A 27,077-nucleotide genomic window follows, 5' to 3' on the forward strand; every position below is an offset into this window, starting at 1 on the left:
ACCCAACCACACCAGACCTGGCAGTGTCTGGCTCATAAGAATTTTCAGCCTGTGCCATTCTGCTCTCCTGGCAGCCTGGCAAGTCATCTCATCCAGTCAGAGGATTTGCAATATTCATCTAAGAAGGTGGAATACTGGGGACTCCCCAAGAAAAAAAAGCTAAGTTGGAGCGAGCTCTCACCAAGGTGGTGATATCAAGGACAGCACACGTTGAACGGGACATCTGAGGGAGGGTACAACCATAGCACAGCTCTTCAGTGGACTTTCAGGGTATCCAAACACTGAATAAACCAAGGTTTCAGTAAGAGGCTTTCCTGCAAGCAAGCAATGAGGCCAGCCCTTCAGCAAGGAGCCAGGAGACACAGCACTTGCAGAGCAGGCAGAACTGACCACTGCTCCTGACAGCACTGCTCTCCTGTGATGCTCCCTGCAAACACTCAGGTTAGCCTGGACAACAGCAGCCACAGTTCCAGCCTGTTGTCACATGAAGCTATCCCTGTAGATCTGAACAGTCACAGAGCATTTTCTCCAGCAAGCTGTGCCTGCTCCTGAGCCCGTGCTGAGGGATCTGCTGGAGGAACACTGCTTTCCCAGGGCAGATGTAGCACCCATTCTGTGACTGTTCCAGGGAAAGCAGAGAGTTAAGGAGCACAATCTGTGAGGCACAGCGGATTACCTAATCTATCTCATGGGTATTTTTAATGGATTAGTAGGTATTAGAGTTGGGATACTGCAAATATCCCATGGAAATTTGGAAGTGAGAGAGAACAATCACCAGGCTGCAAAAACAGTGTAAAGGTTGTCCCAGAGGTATTGAAGGATTACAGAGGAAGCTAAATCAAGGTTGATTTTAAAAGATGTTGGTAGACAGCTACCCAAGCTGAATAGAAACAAGGTCTCAAATGTACAGGCTTAAAAATGGAACAAGAGAATAGACACCAACCCTTACAGCATCTGTACTGCCAGTGCACCCAGTACAGCAAAGCACCTGTACACACACACAGGACTTTCAACACTGAGAAAAATTACTGACTACTCAGAAAATCATCTGTTCTTGGAAGAGGCCTAGGCCAATATTCAGAAGAGGGATTTTTAAAGCTGTTTCATCCTCAAGTGATGATGATGATAGTCTTCCAAAGCCTCCTGGTTGTGTATCTCTTGCATGGGTGATGCACACTTGGTAAGGCTACAGCAAAGTGAGGGGAAAATAAGCTCCCATGTTTGTCCAGCTATGTATTTGCTCTCATTTACAGGCACACAGAACTGCATCACCTCACCAGAACTGAACATTATCAACCTGGCCCCACCCATGGGTCTCAAGAAACCAAGCATTTAAGAATAACTTTCCCAAGGGTATCAAGTGCCAGCTACCATCCATCCCCTAAAGCAGGGAGCACCCAGCTCATGCAGATAGAGCTGGCTCTGAAGGGCTGCCACAGCCATTGGAATCTTCGTTGGAGCAAAGAAGGCAGATCCAGGCCTGACCCTCAGGAGAGGAAAGTAGCACTCTGACCTCCTGGTGCTGCCAAAGCCAGGACTGGCACCTGCCTTCCCCTTCCAGGGACACCCTTCCCCATGGCCCCCAGGGCACCCCCACAGACCAACTCTGTTATTTTGCAGTCTGCAGGGTGCACACTTGGTGTTCTGCTTTTATATCCCTCTCTGAAGAGCCAGCACTGTGAAACCTTACATTTCCCTGCCTTTACACTGAACTAATCCTGGGAAAGCAGAGACACTGAGCATCCCAGATCCCTTCAGCTCTTACTCTCTACCAACAGCAACAGCAGGAGGGCGACAAGGCTTCCTGAGCAAGTGCATATCATAAACCAGCACAAGCCAGGCATCTCCTCCCCAGCAGCAACGTGAAGCATCAGACCCACGCTGAGCAGCCACCCCCACGTTTCTCCACCTGAGAAGATTTCCCTCCTACCTCTGCCAGGATCCTGGCAGGCAACTGCATCTCCCCGTGGGCCCTGCAGCTGGGGGGCACAGTTCTGCCTGCCTGGGGAGCTGGGCTGCACCCAGGAGTAGTCCAGTCCTTTTGCATTTTCTCAGAGCTCACCTTTGGTCCGTCTCCCACAGCCAGCCAGGGCACTGGTCTGCACTCCCGGAGCTGCCACCCTCCTCCAGCTGGGGCAGCCTCAGATGCCTTTGGCACACTGCCTTTCCTCATTTCCCAGCCCCATTACCTTGCTTTTGAAGGGGGCTGCAGGAAGGACTGCACGCATACAAAGTATTTTGAATCCCCAGGGTAAACACGCAAAGGGTATTTAACCGCGGACCTACAGCTTCCTACCAGAGCACACTCACCACACTCCTTTGTGCAGGCAGCTGCCCCCTCCTGCCCCACCTCCAGCTCCCAGGACTCACCACAGCCCGGAAAACACCCTTTACAATGCAGAATGCTCACTTCCCATACAAGTTCTGGTGCTACAACATCCACAAACACACACGGATTTTTCAGCTGGATCAGGGCTCAATCCCTAGTGCTGCAAACCCCCCAGAACCCCGACATCCCTTGCAGCAGCTCAGGAGGCAGGAGTAGCAGCAACCTACCTGAAAAACCACATCACCATCCTCCTCCTCACCGGCAAACAAGCCACAAAAGCAAGGGTTGGGCTGTTATATAGGAGACATCCCTCCCACCTCATCCCACAGCACCCACCCACCTCAGGTGGGGCTGTCAGTGTCCCACAGCTGAGCCCATTTAGCAATTTTCCCTGCACGCCAGCTGGCAGCTGTGGAAATTCCTCCCCTGTTGCCCATGGGTTTGTCTCACATCTCTCCTGCCCACCAGAGGCACAAAAGTCCTGACCCAGCTTCTCAGTGCTGGGCTTTTCATGCACCTGATCAAAAAACATTTGCTACGTGAGGAAGTCTCTCCCTTATGTGCACTGGAAATATCACCCCCCAAACAACTGCAGACCTGGCCTGTGCTACAGTGTGTGACCTGTCTGGGAAAACACTCTCCCAAATCCTGAGCCATCTAATCCCCTCAGCTGAAAATGAGCTGAACCAAATTAATTTGAATGGGTTAACACAGGCTCCTCTGTTCATATCAAATCCATTACTCTGTCTTGGAAGTGTTTGTAACAACAACAAAATATCTGGACTTGTCATTTTTATCAAAGTGACAACAACAAGGTGTTTTCCCTTCCCCCCCCCCTTTTTTTCAATTTTTTATGAATTAGTCACACCTCCTCATCACTGTTTACAGACTCTTGTCTTTAAAGGATACCACAGCGTGTAACTCCTGGATTGAATCCAGTGGGTCATGCCCAGCATGAGGGAAAAAAAACCAAAAGAGACAAGATGGCCAGGTTGGGATGTGCTAAACTTGCACAGATATTGAAATCAGGGCTGGGCCATCAGGGAGCAGCAGGGGACAGCCCTGCTGTGGCCACACCTCCATGGGAGCATTTTCTGAGTGTGCTGGACATGGTGCTTCACCCCCCAGCACGGTGCAAAGCCAGTGGCCAGGCTCTCCAAGGGAGAGAAGGTCACTCTGTTCTTGTTACTTCTGTTAAGTCCTTTCTGGAGATACAGGGATTTTTTTTCCAAGTGTCCACTTTATCCTTCCCAATAAAGCCTTCCATTAGGGCTTTTGTTGGTGCCTCCCATCATCACCTCCCCATAACCACACGCTCAGTCCTCTCCTTACCCCATGAAGGGCACGTGGCTCTTGGGCTCAGCTCAGAGGCAGAGTTTTGGGGCTGCCCAGTGCCCAAGGCTCATGCTCAGTGGCAGTCAGGACAATTTACAGTGCGAGGAATGAGAAAATGGAGTGAGTCAGGCCTGAAAATATCATGACATCCACATGAAAATCATGAGTCTGCACTAGGAATCCTGAGAAGCAAAGCACACACACAAACAAGCCTCCCCTTTTCCGAATGTTAAACATGGGATTGTAAATTTTCATCCCTTAGTTTCTGAGGCTCTTGGACCTGCTTTGTTCAGGTCGTTCTGCCCTTTTCTCCACAGTCTGAAGAAAGCAAAAATCTTATGAAATTCGGTGATGGCTGAGAATTGCAAGAGTTTAGTGGGAAAAAGAATTCAAGTTTCTAAGTTGTTCACTTCTGAGGGATTGACCCGTGCGCTGGTCAATCCCATCCACTATTTCAGTGAGGATTGATTTGCAAAAATGTCCTGGAAATTCAGCAGGACAAAAGCTGGGGTTGCATTTTACCCGAGAACCCCTTCATTAAGACATAAAACTAAGTGCCATTTGTTCACCAAAACAATTGATTTCACTCAGGATGCGTGGGTCAGTGGATCTTGCAGAGCTTTTACATATATATCTCCAGCAATTCATCAACAAAATAATCACATATTATTGAGTACTCACCAATTTTTTCTTTTTTTCTGTAGCTTCAAAAACTAGCAAGTTGCTAGTGTGCAATAGGGAAGAAAAACATGTAGGGGAACTTGTGATGAATGTTCTATTTTTGCTGTGAAAGGAGGATAAGAAGAATTCAGCCCATAGCCTACCCTCTCCCTCAGTTCCAAAAATTTCCTAGCAGGATGAGACCCTTCTCCAGGGGGCAGGAGATTAGGCTTTCCTGGGCTCACATCCCAGCTGCCTGCTGAGCCTTGGTCCCAAATGCAAGCACAGGGTGATGAAGTGTCACAGGAACCAAGTCAGTCACACTGTTTTTTCCATTGCTCTTGGGCTGTGTCACAGTGAAAAGCCTCCCGTGGCTTTTAGTGGCTGAAATGACTCTGTGGGCTCAGAGAGTTGAGTCTTACATGGGGACAGGGAAGGCTCTGGGTGCCCCTTGGTGCTGACAGACCCTGATGGGATTCACTACAAAAGCACAGGAGTGAAAGCTGAAGGTAGTGCAATAACCAGGACACCTTCCCATTTTTCTGTTCAATGGCACGTTCACACACAGTGAATATATTATCTGCCACATACCATTAAAAAAAAATATTCAGCCAACAATCAAATTTACAAAATTTCAGGGTTTTTGGGAAGGACATGGAGGAATGCCTTCCTGCTCCATCCACCAGAAGGGGAACTACTTGTGAACAAAATCAATGCCCATTAATTAAGAGCCTTTCCTATGGCTATACCCCTGCATTTCTCTGCAGCAAGGAGTGGGCTCATCTGCCTTTTCCCTGTGGGATTTCACAGGGCACCACAGTCAAAGGAAAGGTCTTGGTTTGCTTGGTTTATTGACCAAGCAACGGGCCAGAGTGCTGAAGGTGCTTAGGTCTGTTGTCACAGATAAAGAGAGTAACAGGAGGCAGAACTGCCCAGTGCCATTCCCTGTGCTGCCGAGGGTTTTCACTCTCATCCCCAACAAGCTGCCCCCCCTTGGTGTCCCTGAGGTGTGACATGGACCCAGTGGTGGCCCATCATCCCCCAGGTGGTGGGGAAGATTTGTTAGTCAATATTTGTAGAGCACAGGAGCCTTGCTGCTCTCTGTCACACAGAGCCCGTAACACCACTCGAGAACAAATTATATTCGTGCATAATCAACCTCACCTCCAGCTCAGCCCTGATTTGAGAACCCTTTTTGGCTAGTGATGATGTCCAGAGCAGAGAGAGCACAGCTTGATTTCCAGAGCCCAGGCTGAGCTGGCAGAGCTGGCAGGTAGAAATATCTTGTTTTGACTGGTAAACTGAGCAAGTTTGACATGGAAACCACTGAGGGAGAATAAATATGGAACAACAAGATGTAATTTTACAGAGGCTCTTTTCTAACTAAAACTGTACTCGGAGCCATCCCAGACTTGAACTAAGAGGTCCTGAGGTCTGGGGAGGGAAATTCTGGACACGGTAGGTTTGGTTGAGGCTTGACCCTGTCACAAGCAGGGACATCTATAAGCACACAATTACTTAACAGCACAATTCCTGCAGGACTGCAAAGAACAGGGAGGGGAGGGGGGGAAATATCGGAGAAGAAAAAGAGTTTTTAGCTCTGACACAGAACCAAGGATAAATGCCAAAACCAGAAAAACAGCCTATAGGAACTGTGTGATCAGTGTTTCCCAAACCAGCCTGGAATTCATACCCTGCTCAAAGCAAACAGCAGCGCTCCCACATCCTGGGAGGAAGGGCTGGCTGAGAAGAGCTCTGCTTCCTTCCATTTAGTGGGAACAGTATCCATCACTGGATCCCCAGAATACCTGTTTTTCTGACCAATCTGCTCATGCTATGGAGCTCCACCGTCCAACATTTCTCTTTCTCACATATGTGGTGTCAATTCCTTTAATGAACCTTCTGCCATCATTAAGCACATCATTTGTCTTGCCCATGTTTCTAGGAATGCTTTAACAAGCGCATGAAACATCAAGATATAAAGAGACACTTAAAAACCTCCACCAAGGGCTCTCTGCAAGAATGGATCTTGCAGGACCAAAGAAACCATCTTACATCCCTTCAGCCTGACACAGTAAGTAGCCTCCAAATTTTTTTCTTTGAATCAGATTTAGGTAAGAAAAGTGACGTGAACACAGAGAGACTCCTTCACGTCGCAGTAAAACTGCAGCATATTCCTTGGCTTTTGTATTTTGTGTTATATGGGTTGAAAATATTTTTCTACCTTACTGGGATACTGGGAGTCTTAGGAAATGAACAATGCAGGTGTGTAAAGCTGCTCTGATGAACAGCTCTAGGGCTGTGGGAATGTATTTTGAGTAATCAAAAGGACTTCTACTGATGGATTTTACACTCTTTTTCTATTTTGCTTTCAGTGACAGTCCCTTGAAGGCAACTTTGCCAGCAGGAATAATCTCAGAAATGGTGAGTGTTATGTAGATGTTAGTCAAGGAAGAAGATGGGCCCAGGTGAGGTGGTAAACATCCTCCAGACTTGCCATAAACAACCATCTGCTTTCAGGCAGTTAATTAATTAAGAGGTATTGGAATTATTCTACTAATCAGTAACTCAAATGCATTGCATTTTGTTGTAAAAAATCTACGACTAAGAGTAGAGGCAAAATTAATGGAATAAATGCTTTGTTAAAATGATGACATCTTTCTTTTAAGAGGGATATCTGAGAGCCCTTTGCTGGCCACAGTGCACTGCCAAGGACCAGCTCCAGCAGTGCTGGAAAGCAGCTGTGTCAGGGCCTGAGCAGAGCTGCAGGGAGAGACTGCACCAGCCAAGGGTGAAGAGGAAGGAGAAGGGCAACCAGATGCAATTATGTGACACAGGCTTTGGCACGAGAATCAACATCTCCTCCCGTTCCAGTGACAGTGTGCTGTGTAATGGATGACAGCAAAACTTCATGTTCTCCACTGGATACCAAACCCCAAAAACAATGCTTGGTACTGCCAGGCACAGCTCTAGGGCAGGCACATGGGTTTCTCAGAAACCCAAGACCAGTTTGACTCCGGGCTGAGGCTCAGGGGAACTCATCTCCGTTGCTGTCTTCAAAACACCACCCAAAAACTCCCTCTGCTGCTCTGGGCCAGAGATTCCTGTCTCTGAAGGAGGATAATAAGTGGGGCCACACATGAATGCACAAGTATGTTCAACATGCAGCAAGAGGTTCACAAGCTCTGTCACACCGGAGAAAGGTCTGATATTCTAGAATATTATTGCACTAAAAAAAAAAATTCATGAGAAAACAAAATGGTTGAAAGTTAGGTGGAAGGATGCCCAGTGCTGAATGGATGTTACAGAGCCAGTTCCTAATGAAACAGCCCACTGTATCCTTGTTCATTCCTTTTCCTTGTTTGACAGAGGATGGATTTGCTCTGAGGATGGTGCAGAGTAGCCATGCAGTGAGCGAGGGGGAAGCCTCCAGGAAAGGAAAGGTGTTTCTGTGGCTGAGCTCTGTTCTCCAGGACTGGATGTGTACAGGGGTTCCTGTGCAAGCCACCTAAACCTCACAGATTCCCATGAACTCTCTGTGCCTCTCTCCTGGGGCACTGGGGCTGAACACTCACAGCTGTGGCTGAAATCAATAGGAGCTGTGCTCCAAACATGCAGTGTCTGGCTACAGTGCTGCTCAGTATCCCGGAAAATCACATTTGGACTGGGCACCCCTCAGCAGGGGGAACCTTTGCCTTCTTGGAGGGGAGGTGTGAACATGTCCACGCTGTACTGTGTGCTTGAAACAGTTATAAAAACAACTGATTGTGTGCTGTGAACAGGTCTGAAAACAGAGCAGTCAAGAAAGCACAAGTCCAGGATGGTCTTTGACTGCTCAGTCCCAGGCTTTGCATCAGACAAGCACCTCACTCCAGTCTGGCTCAACCTGCTCCAGTCACCTGCTGTGACCATGGTCCCCTCTGCCATGGTCCCAGCCTGTCCCCTTCTGGAATGAAGGGAATGGGGAAGGTCAGCTCCTTGTGTAAATGGCATCTCTGGTGTGCTCTGTAAGGGTGCTAAAGTGGAAGTGACTCTCAGATCTTGCCTCCTGATGAACCCTCACAAGGGGACCAAATATAGATCCGTGGAGAAACCCTAATTCAGGCTTTTATGAAGTCCTGCGTGTCTGACTTTACAGCCTCAAAGTCCCTTTCACAGCATGGATTTCCTATAAAAAGAGCAAAGTGAAAAAAATAGAAATTCCATCATGTGGCAATGTGTTAACATCCACATATGTCCCAAGAAGGACTGGATCCTTTCATTTCCTGCCACTTCAGTTAATGAAGTAAGACACAACAGCAGGAGGTTGTCATCTTCCTTCTGGATTAGCCCCAGAGAGGATGTGACCCATGGTCCAGAGCCAGGAGTCACATAAATTGGGGAGGAAGTGAGGGCTGCACAGCTGCAGCCAGTTTGACTGACCAAGAACGTCCTTTTCTCAATACTCTTTTTTTTAGGAAGTAAAATGGGACTACTGGCAGCCCTGGTGGCATAGCCACCTTTTCTTTGGCCTTGAGTGACACTGGGGTTTACAGACTTTTCAGACAGCTCGTGCCTCTCCTTCCTCAATTAATTCATTTCCCCAGCCTGATCCATAATTGCCCCTCTGCTTTCAAATCCAGAACTGCTCTTCTGCCCAGCCATGGCATAAGGGTGGAAGGGTGATATTTCCCACTGGAGTCAGGCCCTGTGAAGTGCAGCATTTCAGGTTAACTGTGTCCAATTCTGGGCAATTCCTCCTGCAGGCAGGGAAAGAGTCATCCCTGGTGGGATGAGAGCTTTCCTGCTAAGTCTCGATTCCCTGCCCCAAAAGAGTTGGCTCAGGGCATCTCAGAAGCAAAGGGAAAATTGAATCTGGCTGCTCTGAGATTTAAACATTTTTGCCACAGAAGAGGAGGGGAAGAGAGCTGGAGGGCTGGGAACTAAACCCTAGAAAGGCAGGTTTGCAGCTCCTGTGGTTCCCAGGACAGGCAGCCCAGGACTTGCACCCACTGCCCTCTTCCAGCCCCACACCCTGGTCCTCCTGCAGCAGCATCAGTGCTCTGGGATGCTGCCTTGGCACCAGAGGCAGCAGGGCCACAGCCCTTGTGCCAGCCAGGTTGCTGGTGGCCCTGGGTGCCCCCCTGCTACTGCACATGGGCCAGCCCTGCCGTGGGTGCTCCCAGATTCATCCTCCAGCATTTTGGGAGAGAAAAAAACACCCCAACCCCATCATGTACACGCCTTGGCTTGGTCTCAGGAATTTCTGAATCATTTTTCCTAAAATTCCCCCCCCTCCCCATCAAAAATCTAGGCAAGGTAGCTGCATGGAAAAAACACAGCCTTACACGCAGTGGAAAACAGGGACATTTTCGGGAAGCCTTGACAACGTGCAACACCACCAGCCTTGGCTAGGTAAGAAACCAAATTCCCATTCCTGCCAGTCCAGGGCCATAAAGACCAGCTGTTTCCCAGGCACACAGGGCTGGTGGGCCAGGTTTTGGGCCCCCCTGTGTCCTGCTGCATCCGTACCAGCCTGCCAGCCCCGCCAGCTCTGGAGCCCTGAACTACTGACGATGCTTCACTGCAACACTTTATGCATCAGCAATCATTTATTTTTACAGTTCTGGCTTTCAAGTGATGCTGTTACACAGGGAAAGACTGAGGATTTCATCCCCAGGTCCACTGAATTTGGAGTGGCCTTTGAAGGAGAGATGCTGGGGAACAAACAGGATGTGGGGGCAGGCTGGGCACCCCAAGAGGGTGGAGGTGTGATGGAGCAGAGAGGAGCTGAGAGCAGGAGGGGCAGGGGACAGAAAGGAGGAAGGCCAGGATATTGCAGCTAAGGAGGGTTTGGAATGGCCAGGGAGAGTGCTGGGACTGAGCAAGGGTGACGAGAGCTGGGAAGACAGGTCCTTGCCATAGAGCAGGTGAGGAGCAGGACACAGGCTCATTTCAATCCAAGACCCCTTAAACGCTAATTAGGGAAGTTTGAATTAAAAATGGGGCAGGGAAAGCTGCTGGATCCACAGGCATGAAAACACAGGATTTACTGTGCAACCCCAAGGGCTTTCTGGTCATCCTGTTTTTCACCAGGCATTTTCAGGCACTGTGTGTGCCACCCAGGGCAAACATTAGGAATCCTGCACTCTAGGTGGGCTGGCAGCAAGGAGTAGAGAATGCCCTCACCTTGCTTTTGGATACCAAGGTCTGCAAATGATGTTGGAGAACCATAAAGGGCCATCTGCTTGGAACTCTTGAAAAGTTTTGGGCAGGAAATGTTGCACCAACAGAGAGCAGCTGAGTCACTGAGCTGATTTGGGATCTTCCTGCCATTCCTTCATTGCCTTCTCTACCCTGGGGCAATATGGTCTTCTTTTGCTTTCTTTTTCTTTTTTTTTTTTTTTCTCCAATGGAACTAATGCTTCTCAAAGTGAGTGCCTAAGAGCACTTACAAGAACCAGTGTGCTGCTCTGAAAGCTCCCTCTCTCCCCTACCCACGGCCCTGCAGTGCTTCCCAGACATTATCTGCAGCATTCCCTGCTCATCCAGTCCTAAATCGTGAGCATCCTGCTTGTCTTGTGGTGTAATTATTGTGTATAGAAATTGCCCCTATACTGTCCATACCTCAAGCCAGGGCCAGCTGGATGGCACCCACCTGTGATTTGATCTCCCTGTGAGATACATTGTGGTGTTCCAAAGACCATTTGGTCTGCATTGTTGCTGATCTTGCAGTACCAGGACCGAGATTTCCCTCTTGGAGCCCTGGCTTGATCTTGCTCCTGTCCTGCAAATCCCTCATCAAAGGAGTTCCAGATCCCTATCCCCACCTTGGCCAGACCCCTTAGACCTGCTTTGCCCTTTCAGTCCCAGGCCATCTCCGTGCTCAGCCCACGAAAACTGGGCTCTGTGGTCCCTACGTGTCCCACCCCGACACTGTCCCACATCTCTCCAACACGATGTGCTGCTCTAGGGCTTGGGAACTGTGGCTGAGGCATAAGAGGGGTCTGTTCAGGGCTGCCCAGGATGGAAGGTTTATCACCTGTTCCCCAAGGGCTGATGTACCTGGAGACCCTTCAAGACCAGCCCCTCCACCTCACCCTCGGGCTGCCTCCACCGAGCCAGGATGGCTTTCTAGAGGAGTTGCTCCCAGATTTTTCCATCAGCTTTCCCCCGTTGTGTCCCCCCTGTTCAGCCCAGCTCCCCAGGTGAGCACAGAGCCCTCATTGCCACGGCACTGCCCCGAGAGCCGACCTGCTCCTGGGCCTAATGGGTTTCCAAGGGGGTGGGGGAGAGGGAGAGGAGCGAGTGGCTGATGCTTCTCAGCCACTCAGCTCGGCCCAGAGCTAACGAGGCATCTCAAAATTAAAAAGTGAACTGCAATCCCCAGCAGGCCTGTCCTCCTTTTGGCATTAGTCGGAGTTCTCCTTCTCTCTCAAAAAAAGAGGACTGGGGAGCCGTGAGATGCATTTGGAGCCGTGGAAGCACCTCATCCCTGGAAGGGTGGGGGTGCTGGCACGAGGCAGACAGCCTTGGGGCTGCTGTGCCATGGGAGCAGTGGCTCTTTTAGACAGGCTGTGAGGTGCAGGCTCACCCTTGAGGTGCAAGGAGTGCAAATGGTACACGGGAACAGGCTCTTCCAGTGCCTTCACATCCAAAGGTCCCTCCTGCTCTATGGGCACAACCACGGCTGTGTAGAGGAGGCACCCCAGGGTGTGGAGGTGGCACCCTGCCCACAGGGCTGAGCGGATGGGGACAGTGCAGGGTGATTGCCACTGGGCACTGATGTGGGGGGAGGATGGCAAGAAGGAAACAACACTGCTGGAGGAGGAGAACATGGGGAAAGCAAGCAGGGAAAGAGCGGAGAAGGGAGGAAGGGAGGGCAGCCTGGTTTATTGCATTTCTCTGGTGGGAATCTGCCTGGGAAGGACTTTTCTGTGCCCACAACTCTGGGGTGTCCAGCACTGGCTGCTCTGACCTTCCTGCCCCCAGTGCCCTCATCCTTGAGCCACAGAGGGCCGAAGGCTCTGGCTGGTAGAGGTGCTGTCTGGAGCAGCTTAGCCTGGCTCACAGGCAGCTGAGTGGCAGATGCTTTGCCCTAGACCTGTCCACTCCCACAGGCAGCTGCCTGTCCAGTCCCCTGTCACTGCTGGGCCAGCCCTGAGACAGCTCCATGACATTCCTCCAGGCCACGTGGCTCCAAGCAGGACCTGCCACCCCTCTGAGGTGCTGTCTTGGGCATTCCCAGCTCACCTTCACAAGTTTTCCTAGGAGAAGAACACAAGCAGGTGGAGGGATCATCTCCCCCAGCAGGGATGGCTTACACCCATTTTGCCCAGCTGGAAGGCAGAGGAGGGGTAGCAGGACAGTCCAGGTGGAGCACAGGGTGGGCTGCAGGGCAGTGTCCTGGAGAACAGCCCAGTCCTCACAGTGGAACTGGAGTTCAGCCCAGTTCCACACGTCCCTGAGAGGTAGCAGGGCTGCATAAACACACAGGTTCCAGGGTTTTACCCAGGGTGTGATGTTTCCATGGAATCATAGAATATCCTGAGTTGGAAGGGACCCACAAGGATCACTGAGACCAACTCCTGGCCCCACACAGGACAACCCAAGAATCCCACCCTGTGCCTGAGAGTGTTGTCCAAATGCTCCTTGAGCTCTGCCAGCCTTGGTGCTGTGCCCACTGCCCTGGGGAGCCTGTTCAGTGCCCAACCACCCTCTGGGGGAAGAACCTTTACTTAATATCCAGCCTTACCCTGCCCTGACTCAGACTCATGCTGTTCCTTTAGGTCCAATCGCTATTCCAGCTGCACACAACTTACTGGGGGGAATTCCACCCTCTCCACAGTAGGACCGTGGATGAACTGGAAGCCACACAGAGTTAGACACATCCTGGTGTGATCCCATAGGATTTCTCCTAGCAGTGGGTTTGGTGAAAAATCTCAGGGAACTGGTGAGCTCTAGGGACAGCAGTGGTACAAGGAAACATGCACCCCTTTCCTCTGGGCTCATAATGCCAATGATCTCCAGCTTCCAGGCTCACGTCTCAGCCCAGCTGTAAATGCTGCAGGGGCAATTTTGTCCAGATAAGCTTGTCCTCGGGGGGAGGGGGACCAGACATGCTGACAGTCTGGGCATTCCTGCACACCCAGCACCAAAGGCACAGCCACCGGTGCTCCCCAGCAGGACTTTGCACTCATGAGCAAAGGGAAGGACAAGAAAGGGTGAAGGGCAGCAGCGAGGTGATGACAGGAAAGAGGGTTATTGTCATATTTCTATTCCTTTGCTTGAGTGAGGGGAAATGCAATTTGTATTTGGGAATTCAGGGTAAAATCAAATAAAACGCAGCGGTTGCCCAAACCCATCCGTTTTGTAGCCTGGAAGGACGCGGTGCCTGCCCAGCCCAGCCTGAGCACCGCACGGATCCAGCAGGGCCAGCAGAGCCGCCGGCTCCCAGCCCTGCCCTGCCCTGCCCAGGCTGGAGGAGGGGCTGGTCCATGTCCTGGGGGGCAGCTGGATGCCCTGGGGACCTGGCAGTCGGGGCAGACAGGATCTGAAATGACCCTGGGCTGCTGGACCTGCAGCCCCACGGCTGCCCCTGCGCCCCCTCTGCTCTGTGCTCTGCGGAGCCGGATCACCTACTGTGTTACTGTATCACAATCATCCCTGCGCCTTACAAAGATGGTTTTCTTCCAGTTTTGTGTCATCTCCGCAGTTCTCCCCCTCATAAAATGTGACTGCACCAATTTCTGTGATCAGGGCCGGTCAGGTAACAGGGACATTTCATGTTTCCCAGACAGAGCTTTTAAATCAAACCCATCCATATCCCAAAGGAGAGAGGGGAGCGGGGGAACTCCTGTTTCCTTGCAGGATGCTGCAGGCCCCTCCAAAGCGACTCCCCACTGCACGGAGGTGACCTCCCAGATGCTTCTGAGCACTCTGGAGGGATGAGCATCTCCCCCACCCCACAGCCTTCCCTGAGGCCAGTGTCCAGCAGCACCTAGTGCTGCCACCTGAAAGACCCTGTTCCACCCCAGGATGGAATAGGGAGGCAAGGGCAGTGGGGATGGTGTATGTGGGGATGGAAGGCAGTCTCTGCTATGGGTAAGGGGTGGTGAGTGAGAGGGGGAAGGTTTGGGTGAGGTGCAGGACATCAGAGGTTTCAGGATGGGACGGGTTCTGTCATGCAGTCCTGGGAAACTGCAACACGCTGGGGTGGCTTCAAAACCTGATGAAATCAGTGAAGATACTCCTCCACTCCCACCTTCAAGGAACTATGGATCAGGCCTTTGGGAAGAAAACTCTTCCTTTGAATCACCATATAATTGGCCTTGGCCTCTCTTCCCCTGGAGAACACAAGCATGAATCTGTTTCCCATCAGTCAGCAGGAGAGGGACATCTCGATCTGTACCTGTCCTCCTGCGGGCTGAACATCCCCAACCCCACACACCTCCTCGGGAGGAGGAAATAACATTGCCAAGAAAAGGCATAAACCAGCCAATCTTGCCAGGCTGAAGTCCTCCAAATCCCCCTCCCTGTGCAGTCAGCTGTGCTTCTCCACTGCCTGCTCCTCTCCAAGAAATGAACCTCAGCTGGACCTCAGCTGTGCCCAGGAGTGCAATGGTACCCAAGGATTTTCCATGTTTTGTCCCTACCAGGCAGTTGCCATTCTCCTTTTTAACCATAGGACACAAGAGAGGAACTGCAGATCCTTGCACCTTCTACTGAATAGCCACCAGCTCCCCAGGGAATATTTTATCCCATATTGTTGCTGAGGAGGCAGCCTTGCAGACCATGCAACAGCCCTGCCAGCAACCACCCCAACCCTCCACAGGGAAAAGAGCCAAAATATCTGGCATTGGGAACAGAAGTGGAGGAGGGATGACTTGTCTGTGATGGTGGACAGTTTGGAGTGGAGGAAAAGCTGGGTGAACCTATCCCAGCAAAATATCCCCAGAAGGATCACACCACGGCCAACCCACCTGTGTGCAGAAATGGGTGACGGTGGAAGGAGAAGAGCCAGTGAGAGGAGAAGGGAAACCAGGAGGTGAGAAGGAAATGTGAGGGAGAAGGGAAGAAGGACGTGAGGGCAAGCAAACAGGAGAGGGTTGGAGCATTCCAGGAGGTTGGTGTGTGCAGCACTGGCACACCACAGCTCCCGCTCTGCCCCCCGCAAGTAGTGTCACCATACCTCCAAAGTCAGGCCTGAGGCGGACATCGTAGCCCTTCAGCAGTTTGTCCACAATCTCTTTCACCACAGAAATATTTCCGGTGGATGGGCTGAAAGACAAGAGAAGAGAGTTTCTGTCACCCTGTGTGCCACTGGCCGCTTGGGCAGGGGTCCTGGCCAGGTAGCATCCTTCACACCCCAGGGCACCAACACACCCCTGTGTGCTACAGACACTCCAGCCACGGGCAGAGCCTCCCTGTTTTCTTTCTCGCTTGTGTTTTCTGTCCTTGGCACAGCTCTCAGCCCCCAACCTGCACACAAGCCCTGGCCATGCTGGGTTCTTGCTCCTGGTCTCACACTACCCAGCACAGATTTGTCTTGCCCTGAGGTCCTCACTATACAATGTCCCCACTGCACAAGTGCCCCCCAGCAGGCCCCCTGCACCATCACACACCCCAGTGCAACCTCTGCTTCTCACTGCATGCAGGTGTTTTTCATATTATTGAAGTAAAGGAGAAAACAACACTCCTTTTTTTTTCATACAGCCTCAACATACGGCTGATCTTTGGCATGTAAGAATCTCTGTCACTCAGCATCACCGTGACTTCTTAGCAACGCAGATCAAGAGGCAGAGACAGGGAGGGAGAGTCCATCTTTCCCTCTGTGTGCCAGAGCAGCAATCCTTTCCCTCCCAACCCTTTAAGTTGCACAGAGGGGGGGACAGCCGTCCTCCCTAACACCAATCCAGCCTTTACAGCAGGAAAGGAGCTCTCTCTAAAATCAGCCCAAGAGCCAAACCGAAACCGAAGGTGGGAAACCAGAAAGCAGGGGATGCTAAAAATATTGAACCTATTCAGTGCTGCGGGGTAAATAGGTTTTCTGCCTGAATACCCAGCCTCTGTGCCACCCTCGTCCCCTGCTTTGCATGAGAATAGAGACCCTGCCGGTGACAACCGCTGCTCTTTGCAGTCACCCACCACAACAGCATGTCTCCCTGTCAACACCGCCTCCCACATCCATCCCAGTCAGGCTGGAAAGCTGCACCAGAGCACTGCCTCTGCCAGCCAGCCCCCTGCCTCGCTGGGCACGGGGGTTTGGCTTGACATGTCTGTGTATCTGCACACACAGACAGACAGACGTGCTGTCCCCGCTGTGGGGGGGGGTGTACGGACTCCCTGCCTGTGCACATGGACATGCAGACACACGAAAGCACTGGAGCTCAGGGGGGCAGTTAAGGAATGTGCACAAACCTGTGTGACCACAGTCCAGTCAGTGGTTGGAGGTGACTGGAGGTGACAGTGGGTGCAGACCTTGCTCCACTGGGATATGATGAGACACTGGGCTGCGGACACAATTTGTGGGTGCCTGAGGCTGGGTTCTCAGGTGCCCAGGCTCTCCACAGAGGTGTGGGTGGAGGCATGTAGGATCACTGGGGAGTCAATCTGGGAGTGTGTGTGTGCAGGGATTTCTCAACCAGACAGGGATGTGCAAAAGTGAGACAGCACACACACTTCCCAGGCCCAGCTCTGGTGCATGGACAAACCATCAGGCACTTGTGCTGTGTCTGAGCTCTGTTCCTGAGCATGCACCTGAGTGTGGTACAGCTCTTCGTTGAAAAGGCCAGAGAGTTGCACACAGGTGGGCATTTTCACAACACTGTGTCTAGGCTTGCAAGGTCCACTTGCACCTGTGGATTTCCCTGCAGTATGTGGGGATTTGCAGCATGCTTATGTACTGTCACTGTGGGTTACTGATAGTGTGCACCAGCATTTGTTCATGTCTAGAAGCCGTTCCTACAGGTACACAGATTTCCATGTTCATAGGTTTCCATATTCATAATATGGACACTATGTATTTCTCAGGGGATTTAAACCCTTCTGTTTAGCTTCCTACAGGACATAAACTCAGGAAGAAGTGTTACTTCTTTAATATAGGCAGGGAAACTGAGACAGAGACAGTAACCAATGTGCCAGGGGCCCTGCAGAGTGGAAAGGGGGATACAGGGGGTCTTTCCTCCTCAGCAGCTACAAGTTGGCCTAGTGAGGGAATAAACTGGCATCATGGTTAAGGGCAAGGTCTTTTTCCTCTCAGCACTCCTTTTGATCCAAAAAGCCACATCCCTCCTGCTGAAGAGGCAAGTCGTGCGTTTGCCCAGCTGTGGGCGAGCAGCTGCATGTCAGAGCTATTCCTGGCAAATGTGGGTCTGCATCCGCTCAGGGAGCGCGCACATCCCGCCCGTGAACTGAATTCTGGAGTGCCGTGTCCCTGATTCCGGGTGGGTGGGCATGTGCTTTGCATATCTACACGTACACTTGCAGCCAAGCATCTACATACATGCGGCCCGTGCTGCTGGCTGGGGGGTGTGGGAGTAGCCGAAGGCATGTGCACACGGGAGAGTGTTTTGTCTCCGAGCCGTGCGCGGCCAGACGGGCAGATGCAGGTGAACATCACGAGCAGGTCTGAACACACATGCAGAGACAGGGGGGCCACCGTGGGCATCATTCTGCACACATTTCCTCGGACCGTGCCCCCGGGCACGCCTGCCTGTGTGTCCCACACAGCGGGACCACGCGTGGATGGTGTGGGCAAGGTGGGCGTCCGTCTGCGCATGTGCGTGTTTATAACTATGGGAACCCAAATCTGGGCATCATCCTCAGCCCCGCAAGGCTGTGCAGGGACCTGCGTGTGTGCACTGGGAACGCGCTGCTCCCTGTGCACGGCTGGGCAAGGAAATGCCACAGCACCACCTCCCCGAGCTCCTCGGCAGGCTCGGTGCACACCCGGCGTCAGCAGCGGGGTACAAACCCACCTGCTCGCCTGGGCGAGGAGGAGGAGGAGGCAGCGCTACTCCTGCGTGTGAAGGCGGTGGATAAGCACCGTGTGGGAGCAAACAGGTGTGCTCTGTGCACCTCGCCCGGGCTGGATGGGTGCCTGCAGCACTCGCGGCGCTCAGGGCACGCGGCAGGAATAGCTGCGGCTGGGGCACGCAGGGCATCCAGTGCCAGCGCTCAGGGTGCCATGCAGAGCAGGTAGAGCGTGCCGTGCCCTGGGTAGTGACACACATGCGTGTGCACCCGGAGGGGGGCGGATGAAGGCGCACACGCGGGGATGGATGGGGAGGGACGGCACCCACAGACCGCGGGGCTGCATGCCATAAATCTGCGCGGAGGCACGGCCGTGGGCATCGCCTCCGGAGCACCGCAGAGCCGGGGCTGTGGCACGGCAGGGCTGTGAGTGTGGCTGCGTGTGCGCTGCGTGTGTGCGGGCACAGGCACGGCCGAGGCAGCGAGCGCTGTGCCCGGCGCGGCTGCACAGAGCGCGGTGCCAGGCGCTCCTGCGGCTCCCACAGACACCATGTTCCCCGGGAAAACGCTTCGGTTTGCCATTTCCCCCCCAGGCTGAGTAGCGGGGAAGGGGGGAACACACACACACACACACACACACACACACACACACACACACAAGTGGGCTGCGAGGTGGGCTCCGTCTGCAGAGTGTGCTCCACATCTCATGTATGAGCATCCCTCCTCCTCCCCCTAAAACGACACGGACCGGGAAATAACAATAGCGGGCAGCAGGGGAAGCAATTTGGGGAAAGAACCCCCTCCCCTTTGCCACATACAGATCGATGGAGAAAACCCCAAACACCACAAACAAATCCTGTGTCAGCCCCCCTGTCCCTGCAGCCTGGGATCGCAATCCTTACCTTTGCGCACAGCAGGCGAGACAAAGAGCTGCTAAAGCAGAGACAATTCCACTCAATCTGTCTGCCTGAAATGTCCACATTTCCACAAAGACGAAGGATGAAAAAAAAAATCTTTGGAGGGGAGGGGAAAGAAAGATGGATCTTCTGAAATCCCCCTCCAAAAAAAGGGGGGGAGGGAAAAAAGAAACCAACCCCCCCCCCAGTTAATGATTTCCTAGAGAAAAAGTATAATGAAAAAACCTAAAAAATGTGGGGGAAAAATACCCCCCCCCTCCTTCAGTGCCAGTCAAAGAATTCGTTTCTTCTTCCTTTCAGCATCCTCTCAACAAGAGACATCCTCTGGCAATGGAGAAAATCCCAAGAGAAAGCAAAATAAAATGCCCCAAAATGGGCTCAGCAAAATGTGAAATCGAATCTCACAGGTACGCAGAAGAAAAAGAAGAAGAAGAAAAAATAATAATTAAAAAAAAAGGAAAAAAAAAAAAAAAAGAAAAAGAAAAAAAACAACTCAGTGTCCCCTGAGCACTCCACTTGGATTATTTTTCCTCCTGCTCTTTTGCCATCCGGTTCTGCAGATGTTGCATGGCTCCTGCTACCCACCTTCAGAGAGGAGGAGGAGGAGAAAGAGTGTGTGTGTGTGTGTGTGTGTGTGTGTGTGTGTGTGTGTGTGTGTGTGTGAGGGAGGACGTGTGAGTTTTCTAGCGATAGGGTTTTATTCTGGATTTTACCTATTTGCTCCCCCTTCCTCTTTTATTTTCCGAGGGGGAAGGGGAAGCAGCCCAGCCCCACCGTGCCGTTATTTTATTTTAGGGAAATCTCGGGCTCGTCACTCGAGAGGTTTTTGTGAAAGGGTTAAAAAGGAAAAAAGGAAAAACAAATGCAACCCAGAAAATAAATAAATACATATATGCATGTGTAGAAAATAAATAAATCCCTGTCTGTGGAAAGTGCTGCTCTCCGAGGGAGGGCTGGATGTCTCCCTAGTGCTGTTGCCGCAGCTCCTGTGGAGTTTTGCTGCTCATTGCAAAGTCACAAGAGGAGGGGAGGAGAGAGAGAGTTTGTGGTTGGGGAGGGGGACTCTCCGGACAAATTGGGATCCTGACGTCATGGCTGACAACATTAACCCCTGCTGGCTTGCAGAGGGGATGGAGGAGGTTTTTTGGTTGTGCTTTGCTGTTTTGCTTTTATTTTTTTTCCCCCAGGGAGATGGGAGCAGGGAAGATGGTGGGAAAGGTGATGGCATTTTGGCAAGCAGGGGGATGCACCTGGACAAGAGTGGCTCGGCTGTAAGTGCTGGTGGGTGCTGTGGTTGCCTGAAACAGTGTGATCAGCAAAGGCTGAGCTCCTTCCTTCAGCCACAGAGATGAAAAATAAGGTGATTTACTGAGACTGTCTCCATGCCATGAGGCAGAATGGCCTGGTGGCCTCCTCCTGGGGAAGATCTGAAGACTCTGGTGGGGCTGAAGACTTCCCCAGACCAGGGAAGCCCAGTTCAGCAGGGATGCTTAGCTCTCGCTGAAGGGTGCTGTGTTATGCATACAGTAGAATTTGTGGAAAACGGGGAGCTTGAACTTCCAGAAATGCTGTTGAGGATCAGCTCCTGGTGCTGTGTCTTTGACTGCTGAAATTGTAACAGCCCTTGAGATTGTCACAGCCTCCTGTGCATCAGCTTCTGATCTTTGCCTTAAAAAAGTAATATAATTAAGGAACCCTGCATCAGGCATGCAGGAGGGTGTTACCATGAAGGATTTTTTCCTAGGAAAAGGAGATCCAGCAGCACTTTGAATGCAGAGCAGAAGCCATGGCTCAAGGAGGAAACATCCAAGCTCTTGTTCCAGGACTGTCCTGGATGCCATTTGCTCTGTGCCTGCCCAGCAGCTCAGAGCCCTCTGAGCAGGTAAGTCTCCCCTCCCCTGGTGCTGGCTTACACCTGATGTGGGGATGGTCTCCAAAGCCCTGTGGGCCAAGAGGGCAGAGCAGATGTGTCACTGCAGCTGGATGGGACAAGGTCCAAAATGCCCCTGAAGAGGCCCAGGGCAGTGCCCAGTGGCCACTGGGCAGCACCTCTGTCCTGCCTTTCCCTATGAGGAGGTCTGCCCCAGCCCCAGCTGGAAGAATCCTTGGCTCTGGGGTTCCTAATGCTCCTTTTCCTCACGCTTGGCTTGGCTCTACATGGTTTCCTCATCAGAGGCACGCCATAGATCATACACTCCCAATCTCCTTCTCCCAAACAGAGGAGCAGAGAGTGACCCTTTTAAAGAGCTTCCTCTTTGCATGCCAGACTGAACTGTTGCAATGCAGAGACACTAAACCAAGGAAGAGCTGGGCTGTGTGGTGTCCTGTCCTGGTGACACTGCAGGAAGGTCCTGGGGGCAGCAAACGTGGGGTCTGTGGGGAAAAGGAAGGCTCAGGGAAGGTTTTGCATGTACAGTGATGCTGTGCTAGAACAGGAGGGGAAAAGACCTCACCTGCTGCTAAGGATGGTGGATAATATTCTCTGCTTGGTTTAGAGCCTGGACCACCCCTGCTCCTCCAGACTTCCATGACTAAAGCCCCGGAGTGCTCTCCAGTGTTTTCTCAAAGACCAAAGCAGGTCAGTGGCACTTGTCACATGCCAGGGAATGTGTCTGCCCATGTGGAGTCAGGAGTCAGGATGCAGCATGCTACCGAGAAATTTGCACTGCAGACCACTCTCTGTGGCCTCCCAGGCTGCAGTTAGTGCAGAGACTCCACCAGGACATCCAGCTTGGCTGGTGATACTTCACTGCATCGTGAAGCCCAAAGCAACTGCTGCCTGTCTGGGCTGTCCGTGCTGGCCCAGCACTGTGTCCTCAGGATGTTCCTTGTCTTCAACAGGCCCCATGTCAACCCCCCCAGAACCTTATGGCTCCCTCATTCCTGTGGTCCCCTCATTCCTGTGGCTCCCTGATTCCTGTGGCTGAAAGAGCCTAAAGAGCTCCCCTTTTCCTAAGCAGCTGTGGGGAGACGGGCCAAAACAACAGGGTTTCCCCATGAGCCTATTGAAGAGGAGGAAGCAGCCCAGTAGATCAGGGCTGTGCTTGGTCAGGCTCAACCTCAGCTTGAAAAGCAACTGGTCCCACCTTTCCTACAGGCCAGTTTGTCTCCAGTGCCTCAGCTGGTGTGCCTGGGTCTGCAGTGCAGGGCACAGCCAGCCTTGGCAGGGTCCTGCAAGATCTCCCCATGTGCACAGGTAGCACTGGGAGCCCTGAGCCTGGGAGGAGCTGGTGGTGCCTCTCAGGTGCCTGCTGCTGTACAGGTACAGTATTTACCTCCCTGCTGCTGCCAGCACACTGGTCTCCTGACAGCAGTGAGTTTCTGAAGCATTTATTCTGAATTAAGCTGCTGGGTACCAGGGAGGAGCTCTTGGAGAGATGAGAAGAAGCATTTGCCTCTGGGCACCGGCGGCCCCATTTAGCCCCTCCTGGTCCCTTCCTTTTCTGGCCCCTCGGCACTGCTCTCTCCCACCAGCTATGATTGCATGTTACTGGCAGAAAAGGTAAGTGGGAAGCAAATGTCAGAGGCATACATGAAGAGGAAAAATTATGCTCACAAATGGTGACATTTGTGCTTGCAAGTTCACCCAGTCGGGAGCAGAAACCGTGTCACATGAATTATCTGACCACTCAGCCACAACGGGACACTCTGGAGAGCCGATTGCTTGGCAGTAAATGCAGTCAAAGAAGCTGTTGTGTGCTCCTGAATAATCTACCTGAAGCCATGTTCTTGAATAAAGGACTGCTTTGGAATTAGTCACCCATCTCTGCTGAGTCTCATTAAGGCTGATGCACACAGGTACGTGACGATGCTCGCTGAGGTGTTTGCGTCCTGCCCTCCGGAAGGTGGGCATCCTTGAGCCCCTCCCAGAGTCCCAAATGCTGTGTCTCCTGCTCCTGCCGGGGGCTGTCTGATCTCCAGTGAGAGCCCAACAGTGAGTTTTTCTGAAGTTGATACTTTGAGTCTCAAAAGAGGTGTGAGAGGCTGCTGGAGATGATGTGCCGTGGCCGTGATCACCCTGAAGAGGCCGTGGAGGATTGTGTTTGTGGCCATTTGTAATGAAAGAACATCCCTGCACATGCCAGCCTCCTAACACCATAGCCACCTCCTGCCATGCCCAGACAGCCTGCAGGGTGATGGTGATACCATGTGTTGAGCCTGTGGCACAGGAACAATCTGCTCCAGCCATACCCAAAGGCTGGTGATGGGGAAGACAAGTGAGCCATGACCACAGGGCAGCCTTAGGGCTGACACACAGCCACAGCAGAGCTGTGCTACCCTGGGAGGTGTGAATCCATCCCTGCACGTGTGTTGAGGGATGTAGAGCCTTAATCTCATGAATGCATGGCTCCTGACTACTGGGGAGAGCAGGGCCAGCTCCTGCAGCTCCTCCTGCCTGGCCCTGCTCACTGCAGGGACGTGCCATCCACTTGCCCCACTTGCACATCTCACCTCGGGGCTGCAAACACAAACTCCTGATGTGTAGCAAAGGCCTGCTCAGGTTTGAGTTTAGCATGTCAAACAGCCCCAGTTCATTTTCTCTTTGCATTTCCACGATGGTGCTCAGGAGAACCAGCGATGCCCTTTGGGACTGGCATTTCTGATCATGTTATGACTGGCAATATGAAGGGCAAAAGGCAAGAAAAAGGCCCTTCAGCCCCTGCAGACAGTTGAGAAGTACCAAAAAACGTCTCCCCTGCTCATTATTGCTAATGATAGAGAATTGTTCTGACACAGAGTGTGTCTGTTGGGTCCATGTCTCCCACGAGGCATTCCCCCTTCAGAGGGTGTAGCACCTCTCATTCCTAGGGAAGCTCCTTCCCATGTATACCAGCAGAGAAGTCCCCTTCTGAGTCAAAGATCCTGGTTTGAGTCATGGAACTCCAACCAAAAGTGCTGGAAGCAGCAGTGGAATGGATTACAAGGATTTGGGTAAAAAAATTCCACCTCTGACCACCACATGGAGGTGTGGATGGTTTCAGCTCCTCTTTGTCCCTCTGTCCCTGCAGTTCTCCTGCTCTGAGAAGGGCCAGGGGTCAGCACCATCACCCAGGAGGCAGAGGGAGCTGAGAAACCCAGCTGCTGGTCCCTCCTGGCTGCAGGGACAATGTGTCCCCAGAGCAGGTGCCACCCCTGCCTCCTCCCAAATCCCTGCAGCATCCACCACCTGCGCTGAGGGGACACAGCAAGTGTGACAAGAGATGGTTCCTAGGGACACCTGCACTCCATTCCTCTGTGGCCTTGGTCTCCTTGGCCTCAGGGAGGTCAAGTCCAGATCTCCCACATCACAGGCATGTAGGAGAGAGCAAGCCCTCCTCTGTATTTTATCCTGTGACAAAGCTCGTGGTGTGAACTCTGCAGACAGACAATGTCCTGGGGGTTGGAGTCCCGTGACTTTCCTGCTCAGCAGGGGCTGGGTGGGTCACCAGCTCAGGGCTTGCATGACAAATGGGGGGCCATGCAGGGGGGCTTGTAGGGGCCACCAGGCTGAGTCACACCTGGACAGTGGTGGGAAGAGAGGCCAGGGATGTCACGGGTGGGGGCAATGTCAAGGGGTGATGCCGTGGGGAAACACGAAGGCAGCATCCCAAAGGTGTGTGAGCTGCAGAGAGAGAGGCAAATGCACCAAGTCCCCAGGCTGTGTCATCAGTGAAGGACACTGGTGTCACACAACACTGGTGTCACACACATCAAGATGCCCATATGGGCTCTCTGCTCAGAGCAGAGCTGAAAGAGAGAACATAAATAAAGTGTGTTCAGGGTTTCCAAGACAGTTCCCAATCCATTGTCCACACTCTCACCTACCACCCTCACTGTCCACTCATCTAACCCACTCTTCCTGAGCTTACCTATGAGGATATTATGGGAGACAATGTCAAAAACCTTGCTGAAGTCAAGATCCACTTCTCTCTCCTCATCTACTCAGCGAGTCATTCCATCCCCCAAGGCTATCAGATAGGTCAAGCATGATTTCCCCTTGCTGAACCCACACTGATTACTCCTGATAACCTTTTCCTCCACATGCTTAGAGATGATATCCAGGATGAGCTGTTCCATCACCTTTCCAGGGATGGAGCTGAGACTCACTGGCCTGTAGTTCCCTGGGTCCTCCTTCATGCCCTTTCTGAAGATTGGAGTGACCCTGACTTTCCTCCAGTCCTCAAGCACCTCTCCTGTTCTCCGTGACCTGTAACTGTGGTGAGACTGGGGCTCTGTGACCACACAGAGATCTCTAATTCCTCTTGTTTGTTCCCCATGCTGTGTGAGTTGGTATACAGGTATTTCAGAGAGCTAATCAAGCATGAAGGTTTCCAGTAAGAGATGCAAAAGGATCCACCAACCTGTCACCTCACCCTTTTCCAGTGTCACACTGTGCCAGGAAGCTGCTCAGTTGCTTCCCTGGAGCAGATCAGGACCCCCTCAGCCATGTGCTGGATTGAGAGGTCCCCACTAACAGTTCAATTGCCCTATTCCCAGTTGGGAGGTTTCTTTCCAAGTTTAGTCTCTCTTAGTTTTGACTTGGCACCTAAGCCAGCCAGCAGGTTTGTTTCTGTGATGGAGACAGTATGGTGAGTGCAGTTTTTAGTGTAGAAATGCAGGAGGACACACCTGAAGTGTGCTTTCTAAAGGCACATGCTGCTTTGGGAAAGTTGTGCTTCCTCCCTCCAGAGTTCTCCTGCCTGGGACAGGGTATTTGCAAAATGTTCTCACTGGGAACGTGATGTGTGCTCCTCGTTAGCTCAGCATTTCATGTGAGATATTATTCATGTGTGCTTTCCCATGGTGTTCAACCACTGCAGTGGTTGCAAGGAGCTTTGGCTGACAGCTCTAAACAGGTGGCCGAGTGCTGAGTGACTTTTATGACCTGAAAAGGGTGATAATTGTGCCAAAATTTGCTCTCAGGAGTGTTATATGGCTGTCATGAAATGCAATTTGTACATTAGAGGTTGGAAGACGGTCAGACATGTGTCTTGCTCCTGAAATAGATCTGACAGTCCATCAGCCTGTTGACAACAAGTAATCTCAGGTCATGCCTCAACTTCTGAAGCCACTTCAGCATTCACTGTGCAGATGTGAAAACAAAACTCCTGTGTAATTATGAAGAGGATCAAATTAATGACCACAAACTCCCAGTCCTGTGCAGGCTGGAGGTGGGGCACCTGTTAAACAAGTCCCCGTGGGAGACAAGGATTGTGCCAGTGTTTCCTACCACTCCAAATGCCTGGCTCCAGCTGCCTGTGGGTCTGTGCCTGGAAGGAGCCACTGCCTTCAAACAAAACTCAGTGTGTGACTTCTCAGGTGCAAAACTGGCAGATGGGGAGGTAAAAGGAGGAGCTGTGTGTTAAGTATGGTCCATCTTGGAAGAGAAAAGAACTGGGATAAGCTCTGTGTTCCCTCTTACACTGGGATCAACTGTCCTGATCTGAGCACAAAACACAGAGCTGGTACTGCAGGCTGGCAGAGGCCTTGCTGCCCATCCCTGGGGGCTGCAGCGTGGGTGGGACATGTCAGGCATGAATGAGCCACCCGGGGGGACAAGGAAACTATGGTTGGTTCCAGCAGGAGTCACAGGTGTCCCCTCTCTGCCTTCATCACCCCACTCTCTCCCACCTCTCCTGCTCCAGGCAGAGCAGCACCACAGCAAAGCCAGCAGCCAGCAGTGCCTGCTGGAGACCCCTCACTGTCTCAGACCTGCCAGTGAGGCAGGTGAGGTCCCTTATTGGAAAAGCAGGAGAAAAATCCCTTCTATCTACAGTTTATTTTGGAGCTTGGGAGTGAAATCCATGTGATGCTGTGTTGCCTGGCAACAGGCCGAGAGTGATGGAGCACGGGCAGGTTTCTCCTGGAGAGGAGCATCTCCAGCCAGGGTGCCTGCATGTGGC

The 27,077-nt window shown here is 52.1% G+C and overlaps 1 protein-coding gene and 1 long non-coding RNA gene across 3 annotated transcripts in view; one reads left to right on the plus strand and one right to left on the minus strand.

The window, feature by feature from the left end:
- The window catches only part of GABRQ (gamma-aminobutyric acid type A receptor subunit theta), a 71,280-nt gene extending 51,775 nt beyond the window's left edge, over window positions 1-19,505 (minus strand). For both annotated transcript variants that reach the window (XM_064669576.1, XM_064669575.1), the window contains exons 1-2: window positions 19,180-19,505; window positions 15,495-15,583 (exon numbers count right to left, since the gene is read on the minus strand). In XM_064669576.1, coding sequence (XP_064525646.1) covers window positions 15,495-15,583; window positions 19,180-19,259 — 169 coding nt within the window. In that variant the 5' untranslated portion in view covers window positions 19,260-19,505. The remainder of the gene's footprint in view (window positions 1-15,494; window positions 15,584-19,179) is intronic.
- A 659-nt stretch (window positions 19,506-20,164) lies between these two features.
- On the plus strand, window positions 20,165-22,949 carry LOC135421283 (uncharacterized). Its single transcript, XR_010433949.1, has 2 exons — window positions 20,165-20,465; window positions 20,939-22,949. It is a non-coding gene; the product is annotated as an uncharacterized LOC135421283 (long non-coding RNA).
- The last annotated feature ends 4,128 nt before the right edge of the window (window positions 22,950-27,077 follow it).

Source organism: Pseudopipra pipra, chromosome 13 (genome assembly GCF_036250125.1).
Source record: "Pseudopipra pipra isolate bDixPip1 chromosome 13, bDixPip1.hap1, whole genome shotgun sequence".
Classification (NCBI taxonomy): Eukaryota; Metazoa; Chordata; class Aves; order Passeriformes; family Pipridae; genus Pseudopipra; species Pseudopipra pipra.